Below are 14,490 nucleotides of genomic sequence, written 5' to 3'. Positions count from 1 at the left end.
AATCCAACCTCATAAATCCTCTTTTAATAAATACGTTTGTCCTCTCAGTTCTGTTCCTTTAGAGAACCCTGACTTACAGAGTAGGACAATGAAATTGTTCTGTAATGAGACAATAGGGTTACAAAAGTTTATGAGTATACTGAAGCACACTGAGCTGTACTTTGTAAAAGAAACTACCTAAATCATTTAAAAATTGTTTAGGTAATACAGGCTCAATAGTCCTTATCTGAAGTTTTTAAATTTGCAATTTTTAGAATATCTGCAGAGATTTTATGAACATCACTAATGAGAAAATCCAAAATTTAAAGCTGAGGCACACAAAGTTCCAGATTTCATTTCATTTCATTTTGGAGTAAGTATAATCAACCTGTGCCCATGAGAATCAGATGGGAAGACCCTACTGCTGAGAAAACAACACACTTTGGTTGTGGTAGAGAAATCGGCTAGAAATAGGCAGGAAGTGTCCTCTCTGCTGTATAACTTTCACAGAGCTGGAAGATACCATGCAAGTGACCGCTTGGGAAAACAATAAGCAATGTCCTCCCCAGAGGGAGACACTGTGCACAACAATACCAACCTAAGTGGCATGACTGCTCTGGTGACAAACAACTGCTTTCTGCTTTCTAACTGGGTCTGAGGCCTGCTCCACAATAGGGAATTAAAGCCATGTTCTATAAACCAGGTCAAAAGCCCATGCTTTTGAGGTCAGAGGCCATAAAATTTGGACCTACTATTACTACTGTTTTTGCTAAAATGACACAGTGTTAAAGTATCTTGTAAATGTTTATACACATAGGCTAGGGCTATTCTCAATCTTGGTCAGAATTGTCAAATTCACAGAGGGAAGTTAAAAACCCAAAATAAAATAATGATGACTATTTCTGAATATAAAGAAGTTATGAGTAGTTGACCATAGTGGGTCATGCTTACAGCCCAACTTTCAGCAATCTAAAGCAGAAGATGGTGAATTCATGGCTAGTTTAGGCAACAAGATCCCATCTGAAAAAAGTTGTTAAAGCAACCTGCCCTACTAAGTATATGAGATTATGATATTTAAGAGTATGCAGTATAGAACAAAGAAAACTACATGGAAGACTAAGTTTATGTTCACATAAACATACGCACAAGTCAGCGAGGAAAGAAGAGCTACACAATCACAGTTATCTTTATGTGCACTCACACATACCCATACATATATACTCTCAGGGAATAATAAGTAAAAATGCAGAGATACAAACATCCTTGCCCAAAAAGATTACAGTTGAGAGGAAGTAAAGGAAATGGGGAGAGAGGAGGCTGGTTCCAGTAAAAAATAATATTGAACAATATTAAAATCTGGTAATTAGTTCTAGCTGCTGTACATTCTTATTATGTGTGGTTATTCTCTGTAGCAAGACACTCAGGAGCGCCAAGGCTACTCTATCAACAAATGAAATAGTTCATAAGAAGCTGATAGCAGAATGTTAGATTGGTATAGTCCTATAATGGGAGTAAGAATAGGTTCATAAGACAGGTGGCTCCTAATCCCAGCACTGGGAAACAGCAGGAGGATCAGGAGTTGAAACTCATACCTGACAACATAAGGAGTTTGAGGCCAGCCTAGGCTACATGAGACCTTGTCTCAAAAGAAAAGAATTAAATTAAAAAAAAAAAAGAATTAAATTCATAAAAGCCTCAAAGCTGTGTAAAAATGATTTTAACATTAAGAAATATGCAGGTTGCAAATGCACACTTCTGTGCGTGTGCACGCGCACACACACACACACACACACACACACACACACACACACACACACGGGGAGAAAGTCATCCAGACTAGAGAGAAATACAAAATAATGTTCACTAGCTAGTTAATGTCTGCGTGAGAGCAGACCTAGAACATTGTCCCCAGCTTCCCCGGGAGTCCTCGCTCTTCAGATGACTTTTCTTGCTCTTACTTTTCCTCCTAACTGTCCTACACCAAACATTACCCAACATTTCCAATATGAGAACAGAAAAGTACATGAATCTTTAAGGGGAGATTTTAAAATAAGGCAGCTACTGTAGCTGTTTCAAATTTGTACAACAGGACCTCTAACCTGAAAAGGCTGAGTTTCTGACTAAAGTCTAAGACCGTCAATACCCAGCTTCCCCACGCCATCACTAGAATATACCCTCAAGATGTGAGCATCCTGGGGCTGGTAAGACCAACGTAACATCTAAAACACCAAGCGGTTTGGGAAGACCTAAAGTCCGTGAGATGGTTGAGGGTGGAAGTGCTCAGGAACATCAGATCATCACTCTAACTTCCTTTCCCAGGCTGACCTCACAGCTTTACTTCATGAGCATTCAGATAGTTCTATACTAGAACTGTTACATACCTTTGGTATTTGTCCTCACAGAAACTTTTCCTCCTCAGGAGAAGTGGGGTACATGGCATAGGGAACAAGTGAAAAGGACAGGACAGATTTTCTGTTGTTGTTGTTGTTGTTGTTTTAACAATTACACACAGACTTGGTTCTTTTCCTTTATATATTCTCTCATTCAATTCAAGGTCTCTGTGTATCCAGATTGTGCTAAGATCTATGAATATGTTTAGCTAGATCCTGAGGCTTGTTTAGTAACTTTAAAAGTAGGGTTGCTAAGAAATAATGTGTACTTACATGAAAATGCCATATAACACAGTACCACATACAATGCAAATATACAATGAGAAAAAAATTTTAATTAAGACTGATAGACTGCTAATAAATGACATGGGGACTGGGCATGGTGGCTTAGGCTTTTAAGGAGGCAGAAACAAGCAGATCTCCATGAATTTAAGGCCAGCTAGGTCTATATATACATCAAGTTCCAACCAGGCTAAATGGTGAGACCTTGTCTTAATAATAATAGTAGTAGTAGTAGTAGTAGTAGTAGTAGTAAAAAGACATGGGATGCTTCATGAGCTCTTAACAAGAGGTACTACCTTGTAGAGGCTCAGGGTGAATCTGGTAAACAGACAGATGAAATCAAAGGACATACAGAGCAATCTAAACAAAAGCCTGTAGCAAGGCATTCAGGAGCGCCAAGGCTACTCTGTCAAAAGCAAAGGCCAACATATGTAAAAATAAAGCAGGTTGGTGGAGGGGACATCATGCGCAGGGTATTATAGCAGGTATGATTTTGAACTTTAGCCCCAAATTGTTGATTTTTTGACAGTTTAGCAATGACATCTGTTTCTTTAAAAACTAAGGGGGGGGGTTGAAAAGCAAGAAAATGATGAAAACATAGTTTTGATAATTAACAGAACAATCCTGAAAAAATTCAATTGTTTCTTCTTGAATTTTTTTTCCAGAAAGCTATAAATTCTTTAACAATTGGCTTTAAAAAATTCCTTAGGATCGTTTAACAAACTAAAGTCATTAACTAGGACTGCTAAATCTAAGGTCAGCATGAAAACTGTCTTTAAAAAATGGGGGTGGGGGAAGGGCTGCCTTAAGAACTGGGTCTCTTTCTGCTCAGCCACTAAAAGACAGGCCAGCACTAATGAGCTGTTCTCTCTCAGGACTCCCTCCTGAGCCCTTACCAACAGTTCCACATGGCTTCTACTTTCCTCCAAAGTCCTGACTGTTCTAGTGCCCTAGAAAGCCCGGTTTGCCTTCACTAACTCTAAAACGGAGTTTGCAATCATGGGGCTGCCTCTGAGACTAACAAAACCCAACTGACTTCAAATAATCTCTCAAAAGAATTTCCATAAACCTAAATAACAGCAGCATCCTAGCGTGAACAGTAGAACAATGTCAGGGTTTGAAGACAATACATAGGACAGCAGCAAATGCCACAGGTATTTCTGTCATGTTGATTTTCTTCTTTGCAGTTTCCTGAAGCACTAGCTATGCTCTGAACATCATTAGCTGCTCCCACAAACGGGAAGAAGCTGTACCGTGTGGCATTACAGAAGGTCTTGGAAGCAGTTACATTTGGTATGGCACCAACGCACTCAGGAAGAAAGTTGATGGCAGACTGGGAAGGGAGAGGAGTAAGAACTTATCATCAAGGAAAGATGGATGGAAATACAGAATCCACAAAAGCAGACATGAAGAACAAAGTTTTCACAAAGCCTAAGCTGTAGAAAAGTCTAAGGAAAGTTTGCCAGAAGAAGCTGGAAGAGGTGGAGAGGATCTAATTCAAGTCTGTGATCAGAAAATGGAGTTTACAATACTGCCTCTTCCTCTTGAAAAAGTGAGATCTGGCACCATTCTGGTACAGGCACATTGAGCACAAAAGAAAACTTCCTGCTCCTTGCCTGATCTACCGCTGCAGCATTAAGTGCAAGAAGAGCTGAGAATCTGATGTACCAAGAAAGGCTCACAAAGAGAGCGGCACAAGAACATCCAATCCCAGTGGTGGAGGGGGGGACGATGACTGCTGTCATCCCCTAAGTGACCCTTCCAGAGAGATAAATGCTCAGGTTGACCATGCAGGTTGTGTGCACATCAGAAATGTCTTCAGGCTGAGCATGCCTATCCAAAACCCTAAAATACAAAACTTTCTGAGCACTGACATGACATTCAAAAGTTTTCGACAGGGGGTTGTTTCAGTTTAGGGATGCTGAACCTGTAAGGTCTGCACAGAGACTACATCTTAGAAATCTGACATCTGAACAACTTCTAGTCCCAAGAATCCCAGACAGATAAGGTACATTCAGTCTGTACTGGGTTTACTTGAATACATCTAATGTTTCAAAATCAATGTTTCCCTTTGCCAGTTAAGAAAATAACTGGTGGGGTAGTCAACTCAATGAGCCAGCTAGTCTGGCACATGCAGTGGTAAACAAAGAGCCCTCACCAAATCCCATGCCTCAAACACGATGGAACGTGAGCTAAGTCACTTCAGTTAGGGCTACTAACTTACGCAAACGAGCTACAGCAACAGCCCACATGGAACTCTGGTGTTTTCACAATCCTAAATCATGGGCTTTATGATCTTAATCATTTTGGCAATTACGTGTAGTCCTTTACACCTAACAATTTCAGGATACAGCTTACTTTAGTAATTCTCTTCTCACTGCTGGGTGTAGGACTGTATGCCTGTAATCCCAGTACTTGAGACGCAGAGGTGAGAATTTCCAGGTGAGTTCAAGGGAAGATTGGTCTACATAGCAAGTTCCAGACCAGTCAGAACAAATGATGAGCAAAAACAAAGACAAAAAAAAAAAAAATTCTTTCCCCAGAAAATGCCTTTTCACAAATTAATTCAGAAAGACATTCTTTGAGCATGTGAACTCTCCATTCTCATAACAGCCTTCCCTTGGCTCGACTGGCTTTCGGGCATACGTGTTTCTTTTCTATCACAGCTTTACCAAGATATATACTTTACCTGTGTATTCCTACCAGCTCACAGAAACTCACTATGGAAACAAAAACTCACGTGTGCTTTAAAGTTCAGCACCATGTTTACGGCCGATTCTGTCACAGATCCAGCCACGTTATGAAAATTGTAGTTGAACAAAACGCCAAGTAAACATCTGCTTATAGAAGCTGATCAAAACATAAAGGACCCAATCAACAACTGAAGGCAAAGCGATGCTCCGATGGTCAGGTCAGGTTTACGGCTGAGCTTACCAAATGTGCACAGCAGCCTTGGGAGAGGCACACAATTCAGCTCGACTGTCCACTGCCCTCAAAACTAGAAACAGAAAAACCAGACTGAGGCAAACCTTACCATTAGTTTTGGTTTTTTTGTTTGTTGTTTGTTTGTTTTTAAGGAAAGCCAAAAACTTTACTAATAAAAGACACTGATTCTAGAAAAAGGAGCTTCAGTTACCAAGAATGAATCTATCCACCAAAACTTAGAAAAAAAAAAACAACAAATTATCATTTCAAATTACCTTAGCTCTTACTCCCCAAAAGGGATTATTTGCTAAATCAGATGTAATAAAAACAACTCACATTCTCAATGAACTGGGTATTAGACAGCATGAGGAAGTCATTGAAGACATTATGCAGACGACAATGTGTCGCTTTGGTCTCCTGAATTAATCCATCCACCTGTTTCTTGATTTCATGGGTCCTGGAGATAGTCTGCTGTGAGAATTCCTGTAGAAACTGCAGTAGCTATTTTGAAAAGGAACATACAGAAGTGTCAACATTACATGTGGGGCAAAAGAAACAAACAAACAAAAACCCTTTCCCTTCACCCAGGTGTTATGTAAGAGGGATGAAACTTTTGATCTAAAGTCAAGTGACACTAAAAAGCATTAAGAAAGTTCTGCAGACAAGTGCATCCATCCCACAAACACTTTTAGCACATTTCTAGAGGGATTTATAGGCCTGTCTGGTTGTCACTCTCCAGAGAGCACATTGTGTAACATAACAAAACACCCCAAATCCTACTTTTACGGAATTGTGAAACTGAAAGCTCTGAGCTCTCAGGTTCCCGAAGTGAGGAGTCCTACTCAAGAATTTGTGTTGCCCCATTTAGCCCAAGTTCCAATACAGAAGCGGCTCCGTAGAGTCAGCAATCCTTGAACAGGGCAGCAAGGGTTCTGGACAGCAGGGTGGTATGGAGGGCAAGGCTGGAAAGGGTCAGCACCGAAGGAAAGCCGCGTCTGCGCGGCAGAGTGCTGGGTAGAAGCCCACAGGGCCGCCCCTCCCGGGCGTCTGGGACTGTGCCTGTGAATTACGGGAAGGCGTCCCCTAGGCTGCAAGGGTAAAGGCAGCTCTGGCCCTCCCTGGGCCCGGGGCCCTGCGCTCACGCCGGCGTCGGCCGCCAGCGACCAGTTCTGGCTGCTGCGGCGGATCTCCTCCACCGACCAGGGCCGCTCCCACACGGGCTCGGACGCCGGAGGCCGCTCCGACTCGGGGCTCGTCCGGCTCATCTGCAGCGGGAAGGACGAGAAGCAGCGCTGAGTCTGGGACGGAGGAAGCTCCAGCCCTGCCTCCCGGGGCCGCCGTCCTCACCACAATGGCACCGCCACTCAGCAAGCTCCAAAGTCACTACCGGAGACCCCACTAGCCCGTCCACCCAGCGCTGTGGGGTCACGTGGTCCGCGTCACGTGGTGACGCCCGCACGTGACCAGACACGCAGCCTCCGAGAGAGAGAGCTGTTCGTGTGCAGCTTCACAGTAACTGGGATGTGTGTTTGTCCATAGAGAAGATGCTTAGGCGGCCAACTCCAGGGGTGCGAAAAGAGATGGGTGGTACCAGTGGGTAAGCCTGTGGCTTACCAGGTGGGAGGCCGAAGGGCAAGAAGGCGGGCAGAGGACGACTTCCCTGCTGCTTAAGCGGCTTTGCTGAACACGCAAATGGTGTGTGACTGGTAGATGTCGGCGTACACCTGCTAACCTGCCTGGTTTCGATTCCTAGTGTGCATCCGCTTAAAATTCTTTACCCTCAGGTCAGATTCAAGACCACTTTCCACACTGTCGCAGGCAGGAAAAAACGGGAAGATAGAAATCCGAAACTCTGGCTACCCACTAGCACTTCTGGTGAATACAGACTCCCCTCTCTGTTCTTGCCCAGACAGACTTTCAGAAATAACCCCGTATCTTTCCTTCTTCTGTGCCCATGGACGAGTTACTTAGCTTCTCTCAGCTTTCCTCCACATATAAAAGATGTATGTATATCTTGCCAGAAGTGATAATATATGTAAAACATATAGTACCTGGTATATGGTGAGTGGTTACTCTAGATCTTATCAGTCCCCCTGTACAGCTTATTTTTCCTTTTGGAATTTGCTTTGTGATCACCTCCGTTGGCACCTCATTAAAGATTTCTCTTTGGTATAAAACTAAGGCAAATGATAACGTGCTCAGAGAAAACTCGTGCAAGAATGTCCACTATAGTGCTAATCCATAATACTCATCAAAGCAGAAGCATCTTAAATGTCCATCAGGTGATGGACGGATGTACAAAATGTTGTGGAACCACACAATGGTCTATTATTCACCAAAAAGCAATAAAGTGCTGATATATGATAGGACATGAGTTGACCTAGAAAATGCATTAATTGAACAATTCAGCCATATATGATCACAGATTATATGATTCTATTTATATGAAATGTCTAGAATGGACCCAGAGAGAAGAAGTAGGTTGGCGGTTACCAGGGCTTGAGGGGAGACAGGAATTGAGAGTTAACTGCGAATGGGTATGGGGTTCCTTTTTGAGGTAATGAAAATGTTAGACTGTGGTGATGATGTTCAGCTCTCAAAATACTAAAGACTCTTGAAATGTGTATTTTGAAGGGAGTGATTTTGTTATGTAAATTATATCCCAATAAAGCTGCTCTGAAGTAGGAAGTGAGGGTTAGGATTACTGTTAAAGTTAGGGTTAAAGGTGTCTCCCTAGCATAGTCTGCAATGAGCTACTAAAGATAGAGTAAAGCTAGGATTATGTTAGCATTAGTGTGATGATTACAGTGTTATTGTTAGGGACAGCATTAAGATGATGCTTGGGGTTAGGGCTAGTATTAGAGTGCTGCTTGGGTTAGGTTGAGATTAGGGTTAGGGTCAGGTTACTGCAGTATTCTTCATATTAGTTTTAGGGTTAGAGATTAAGCAAGTAAGTATTGCAGATAGGCATTATAGTTAGGGATACAATAGCTATTATGGTTAGGATTGGAGCTAGTGTTAAGGTTACAATTAGGGTTAAGCTGGTGTTAGGGTTATGACTAGCATTAGTGATACCATTAGTGATTGTCTTAGTTGGGGTTTCTATTACTGTGAATAAACACCATGACTACTCTTATATAGGAAAACATTTAATTGGTGCTGATTTACAGTTTCAGAGGTTTAGTCCATGGTGGGAAGCATAGTGACACACAGGCAGATATGGTGCTGTAGAAGGAGCTAAGAGTTCTACATCTGGATCCACTGGCAGCAGGAAGTGACAGTGACACACTGGCCAGGCTTGAGTTCCTGAGACCACCTAGTAACACATCTCCTCCAACAAAGCCACGCCCACTCCAACAAGGCCACACCTCCTAATAGTGCCCCTCCCTATGGCCAAACATTCAAACACATGAGTCTATGGGGGCTGTTCCCATTCAAACCATCACAGTAACATTGTTGGGTTTAGGGTTAAGGGAATTTTTTAGTTACTTTTCTGTCGTTAAGATAAAAATTGTCTCAAAGGCAACTCATAAAAGGAAGGGTTATGGTTAGGATTTAGTGTTATGGTCAATGCTAAGATAGTTGTGAATTAGAGTTAAGGTTAGGATATTATTAGTATTAGGGTGAGTGCTACGGATGATGGTTTAATTGGAATTAGACTTAGGGTAGGCTTAAGATTCATTATAGGAGCCAGGTGTGGTAGCACATGCCTTTAGTCCCAGCACTCGGGAGACAGAGGCAGGCAGGCCTCTGAGTTCGAGGCCAGCCTGGTCTATAGAGCAAGTTCTAGGACAGCAAGGACTACAAAGAGAAACCCTGTCTCAAAAAAAAAATTAGAATACAGTTAGATATGGTCATACCCCTTTAGTCCTAATACTTGAGAAGCAGAGGTAGGCAGATAAACTCTGAGTTTGAGGTCTAACTTCTCTATATATCGAGTTCCAGTCCAGTCAGGGCTACATAATGATAGCTGTCTCAAAAAAGAAGTTATAGTTAGAGATAGGATTATGGTTAGGCTCAGGGTTAAGGCTCAGCATTAGATTAAGAGTTAGGGGTTAGGGTTAGAGTCTAGGATTAGTTATGGTTAGATATAGTGCTAACTTTTAAACATAACCCTAAACCCTAAATATAATATTAAGCCTAACCAGAACCCTAATACTAACCCTAACTCCATTCCTAGCCATCACTCTAATTCTAACCATACCCCAATCCTAACCGTATTGCTAAATCTAATCTTAACTTTAACTACTATCCTAAACCATAGTCATAAATATAACTTTTAATCAGATCACCATACATAAAATTAACCATAATCATATTGTTAATCGTAACCCTAACCCTGAACCTAAGGATACACCAAATGGAAACATTAATCCTAAACCAAATGCTGACCCTAATCATACCTTAAACCTAACTTACTGCCTTAGTTAGGGGGCTATCGCTATGATGAAACACCATGACCAAAACAACTTGGGGAGGAAAAAGTTTATTTCACTCACACTTCCATATAACAGTTCATCAAAAGCAGTGAAAACAGGAACCCAAGCAGGGCAGGAACTTGAAGGCAGGAGCTGATGCAGAGGCCTTGAAGGAGTGCTGCTTACTGACTGGCTTGCTCAGCTTGTTTTCCTATAGAACCCAGAGGTACCACCCCAGGGGTGGCCTCATCCACAATGGACTGGGCCCTCCCCGCAAGGATTACTAATTTTTAAAATAAGTCCTATAGGATTGCCTATAGCCCAATCTTATGGAGTTATTTTCTCAAGTTGAAGCTTCCTCTTCTGTGATGACTCTAGCTCATGTCCAGTTGACATAAAACTAGCCAGCACATTTACCCTAATCATAATTATTACTCCGACATGATCCCCAAATCTAACCCTAACATTAATGTGAGACATAATCCTAAACTGAGTCCTAATCAAAACCATGAGCCTAACCCTAAACTTATGTATAACAGCAAATCCACCCTCACATCATTCATAACCCTAACAAACCCCTTCCTCTACTGTAATTGTAACACTAGCTGTCGGCATAGATCCAACCCAATTAAAACCATGATCATGACCTTAATACTAATCCTAACAATAATGATAAATCTAACCCTTATGGTAATCCAGACCCCAACACAAACCCTATCTCTAACTCTAAACCTAATCCTACATCTTAAAGTAATTAGAACCTGAAAATTCAGGGTAACCATAATTGTAACCCAAATCCTACTGTACAAATCCTAATCTTGCACTCTAACCCTTAACCTAACCTCTAACCCTCTAACAGTAAATGAACCCTAACTTCTCACCTTATTCCCTAACTTGTATTTACTAATCCTCTCATAGGCAGGCCTCTACGTGCAGTTTTAAAAACACATGTATTTCCTAGCTTGTAATAGGTAGGTATATATGTACAGGTTCACATGTACCTGTATTTACTAGCTCTATCATAGGTACGAATGTGTTCACTGGTTCACACACACACACACATGCACACTTTCTAATTCTGTCATAGGTCAACCTGTATGCATACATTCATATGCAAGCAGTTTTAAAGTATGGTCATATGTTGGCCTGTGTGTGCATGTTCACAGGCAATGATTATCTGTGCATGGTCACATGTCAGTGTGTACAGATATGTTCCTATATATGCACTTTCCAAGCCCTATCATATGTTGGCATATATTAGCATGTTCCCATACATGATATTCCTGATCACTCACATATGGTAGCATGTTCATACATGTTCACACTCAGGCAGTTTCTGAGCACTCTCATATGGTTTACATAATGGGTTTCAGGCATGCCAGGCTAATAGTGAGATTCTGTCTCAAAGAAAAAGAAAAGAAAGAAAGAAAAGTTTGGGCCTGAAAACATAGCTAAATTCATAGAAGGTTGCCTTACATACACGAGATCCTAGGTTTGATTCTCAGCACTTCATAAATCAGGTAAAGTGGCACATACTTGCAATCCCAGCACTAAGAGGTAGACAAGAGGACCTTGAATGCAAGGTCATCCTTGGCTACATTTTGAATTTGAGGCCAGCCTGAGCTACATGAGATTGTTTCATTTGTTTTCAAATTTTAGGCATGAAAGACACTATCAAGAGAATAAAAAGGCAATCACAGTTTGGAATAAAACATTTGTACATCAAATATCTGATAAGCATGGTTCTTAGAGGTTAGGGCAGGGGGATCTCAAATTTGAGACCAGTTTGGGATATATACCAAGTACCAGTCCAGCCAAGAGCTACATAGCAAGACCCTCTCAAAAACAAAAAACACCAAGAAAAAGCCCAACAACGAACATAAACAGAGAGATATGGCTAAGAGCATGAAGTATCTACAATATGACATAATCAATAAGCAGACATGGTGCTGACTCTGTACAGTACAAAATTAACTTCGCTAGTGGGAGGCAGCCATATGTCACTTCTACCACATGTGATGTCCCAAAAGAGTCACAGCAACATTTCCAGTGTCCTCACTGAAATGTAAGCTTGCACTTAAACCTGAAGAGACCTCAGAACAACCCACTTTGGATGATCTTATTAGATAAATAGTCTGTGTTCTTCAACACTATCAATGTCATGCAAGATGAAGAAAGGACCAGGAGCTGCTGCAGCCCGAAGGGGTTTAAAGACATGGCAATTCAATGCAGCCCAACTGAGGAAAAGAAAAAACCAGAGGGACACTGAGACAGTGACAACACTGGGTATGAACTACCAATTACACAGCACTCTTCATTGGTTCGGGAATGTGACTCATTTAGTAGTGATTGCTTAGTATGCCAAGTCCTGGATTTGAACCCAGTACTGCATAAACCAAGTGTCATGGTGTGTAGTGATATATTGTGTACCCTACTAAAATTTGCCTGAAGATGAGAGGACAGAACAAGCTACTAGATTAAACATAGGGGCCAGGCAGTGGTGGCACACACCTTTAATCCTAGCACTCAGGAGGCACAGATCTGTCTGGATCTCTGTGAGTTCAAAGCCACTGTGGACTACATGAGATGGATTCAGTCTAGGAGAGAAACAGAGCCAGGCAGTGGTGGCACACACCTTTAATCCCAGTACTTGGGAGTCACACACCTTTAATTCCAGCACTTGAGATCTCATGGCTCTGTCACCAGTATTTGGGAAGCACACACGCCTTTAATCCCAGTACTAGGAAGGAAGTAGTAAGGCTGGGCAGAGAAAGGTATATAAGGTGTGAGGAGACAGGAACTAAAGCTTTTCAGCTGCAGACCTGGCTGAGGACTCAGAGACATTCAGTCAGAGGATTCTGGAGTTGGTGAGGTGAGACGTGGCAGTGTCTTTTTCCTTTGTCTCCCTAATCTTTCAGCATTTACCCCAATATCTGGCTCCGGGTTTTTTATTATAAGATCATTTAACATTCATGTTAAAATGGTGCACACCTGCAATAACAACTCAGGAGGAGACAGGATCAGAATTTCAAGGTCATCCAGAGCTACAAAGCAAATTTGAAAGGTCGGAGAGACAGCTTAGTGGTAAAGAGCACTGGCTGTTCTTCCAGAGGATCCAGGATTAGTTCCTAGCACCTATGTGGAGGCTCACATTTACTTGTAAGACCAGCTCCAAGGGATCTGACTCTCTTATGGCCTCTACAGGCACCCACCCACATATTATTAAATAAATAAAAATGATTTTCAAAGGTGAACTTGAGGCCAACCTAACTCTCAAGACTCTGGAAGAAGTTGATTTGTTTTTCTTCAAGTGTTGTTATCAATACTATGTTTGTCGAACTTGATAACCTAGTTTGGTTTCTTTGCTATGATAAAACACTGACCAAAACCAACTTGGGGAGGAAAGAATTGATTTAGCTTATAGGTGACCGTCCATCATTGAGGGAAGCTAAGGCAGAAACCTGGGTGCAGGAACTGAAGTAGAGACCATGGTGGAACACTTCCTGGCTTGCTCCCCATGCCTTGCTCAGATTGCCATTTTACACAGTGCAACACCACCAGTCCAGGGGTGGCACTGCACACACTAGGCTGGATCCTCCCACATCAATCAGCAATCAAAACCTGCTCCCACAGACCCGCCTACAAGCCAATCTGGTGGGGGTAATTTCTCCATTAAGATTCCCTTTTCCCAGGTGACTCTAGTTTTGTGTCAACTTGACAAAACTAACCAGAACAATAGCTATGATGGTGATGGAAGATCTGAGCCTGCTCTTAGGAAACAAAACTGGGGAGAAAATGCATACGATGTGACGTATGCACTCTACCTCCGGTGTGTGAGGTGAGAGAAGAGAGGGAAAGGAGGCCTAAACAGACATGGCAACCTGCTAGCAATTGCCCAATCTGAGTTGAGGCTCTACAGGAGGAGTTCTCTGGATTATTCTTTCAAATACGCTGTAAGTATTTTCAGAATAAAACAATAGTCCTCAAAAGCAGCAGCTTCTGTGGGTAGAAATGAAATTTAATTCGAGATTCTGATGCCCCTCTAACTAGGTAGCCTGACTGCTTCCTTTTTACAGACAAGGATACTTAGGGCCAGAGAGGGAAGGGGATTTGCGGTTGGTCCCAGCTCGGCTTAGCTGTGGCGTAGGCCTGATCTCAGGGATCCCAGCCTGGTAAGCTCCAACTGCTCTCATAGGGCTGTCCCTGTGGCACTGTCCCTGTGGCGTGAGCGGAGTGTCCTGTTAGGAGCTAGGAGCCGAGCTTTCTCTGATGTCTCCTCCAACCCCTTGCTCAACTGGCTGGATCTCCGTGCTAGATCTCTGTTAAGCCTCACCTCTGGATCTCTAGGCAATGAAGGCTGAGAGATTATATTTCATCAGAGGGCCGGCAGGCCAAACGGCATGGATTTATTAGTTCATCTCTCATCTATTTCACTATCGTGGTATCTGTAACAATATCTGTCCTACTTAATGCCTTTTCTTCTTTTGGGAACCTGC

The 14,490-nt window shown here is 42.3% G+C and overlaps 1 protein-coding gene across 8 annotated transcripts in view; it reads right to left on the bottom strand.

Moving 5' to 3' along the window:
- The window catches only part of Washc2c (WASH complex subunit 2C), a 59,694-nt gene extending 52,654 nt beyond the window's left edge, over positions 1 to 7,040 (bottom strand). For 4 of the 8 annotated variants that reach the window (XM_042273901.2, XM_076567675.1, XM_042273903.2 and 1 more), the window contains exons 1-3: positions 6,924 to 7,040; positions 6,719 to 6,841; positions 5,913 to 6,077 (exon numbers count right to left, since the gene is read on the bottom strand). In XM_042273901.2, coding sequence (XP_042129835.2) covers positions 5,913 to 6,077; positions 6,719 to 6,841 — 288 coding nt within the window. In that variant the 5' untranslated portion in view covers positions 6,924 to 7,040. Of the gene's footprint in view, positions 1 to 5,912; positions 6,078 to 6,718 lie in introns of all 8 variants that reach the window. The other 4 variants (XM_042273900.2, XM_042273905.2, XM_042273904.2 and 1 more) reach the window with 1 other exon arrangement.
- Between the last annotated feature and the right edge of the window lie 7,450 nt (positions 7,041 to 14,490).

The sequence above is a fragment of the Peromyscus maniculatus genome, chromosome 3 (assembly GCF_049852395.1).
Source record: "Peromyscus maniculatus bairdii isolate BWxNUB_F1_BW_parent chromosome 3, HU_Pman_BW_mat_3.1, whole genome shotgun sequence".
NCBI classification, from domain to species: domain Eukaryota; kingdom Metazoa; phylum Chordata; class Mammalia; order Rodentia; family Cricetidae; genus Peromyscus; species Peromyscus maniculatus.
Note: the sequence above shows the minus strand (reverse complement) of the source record. Positions and strands in the feature narration are given on the sequence as shown.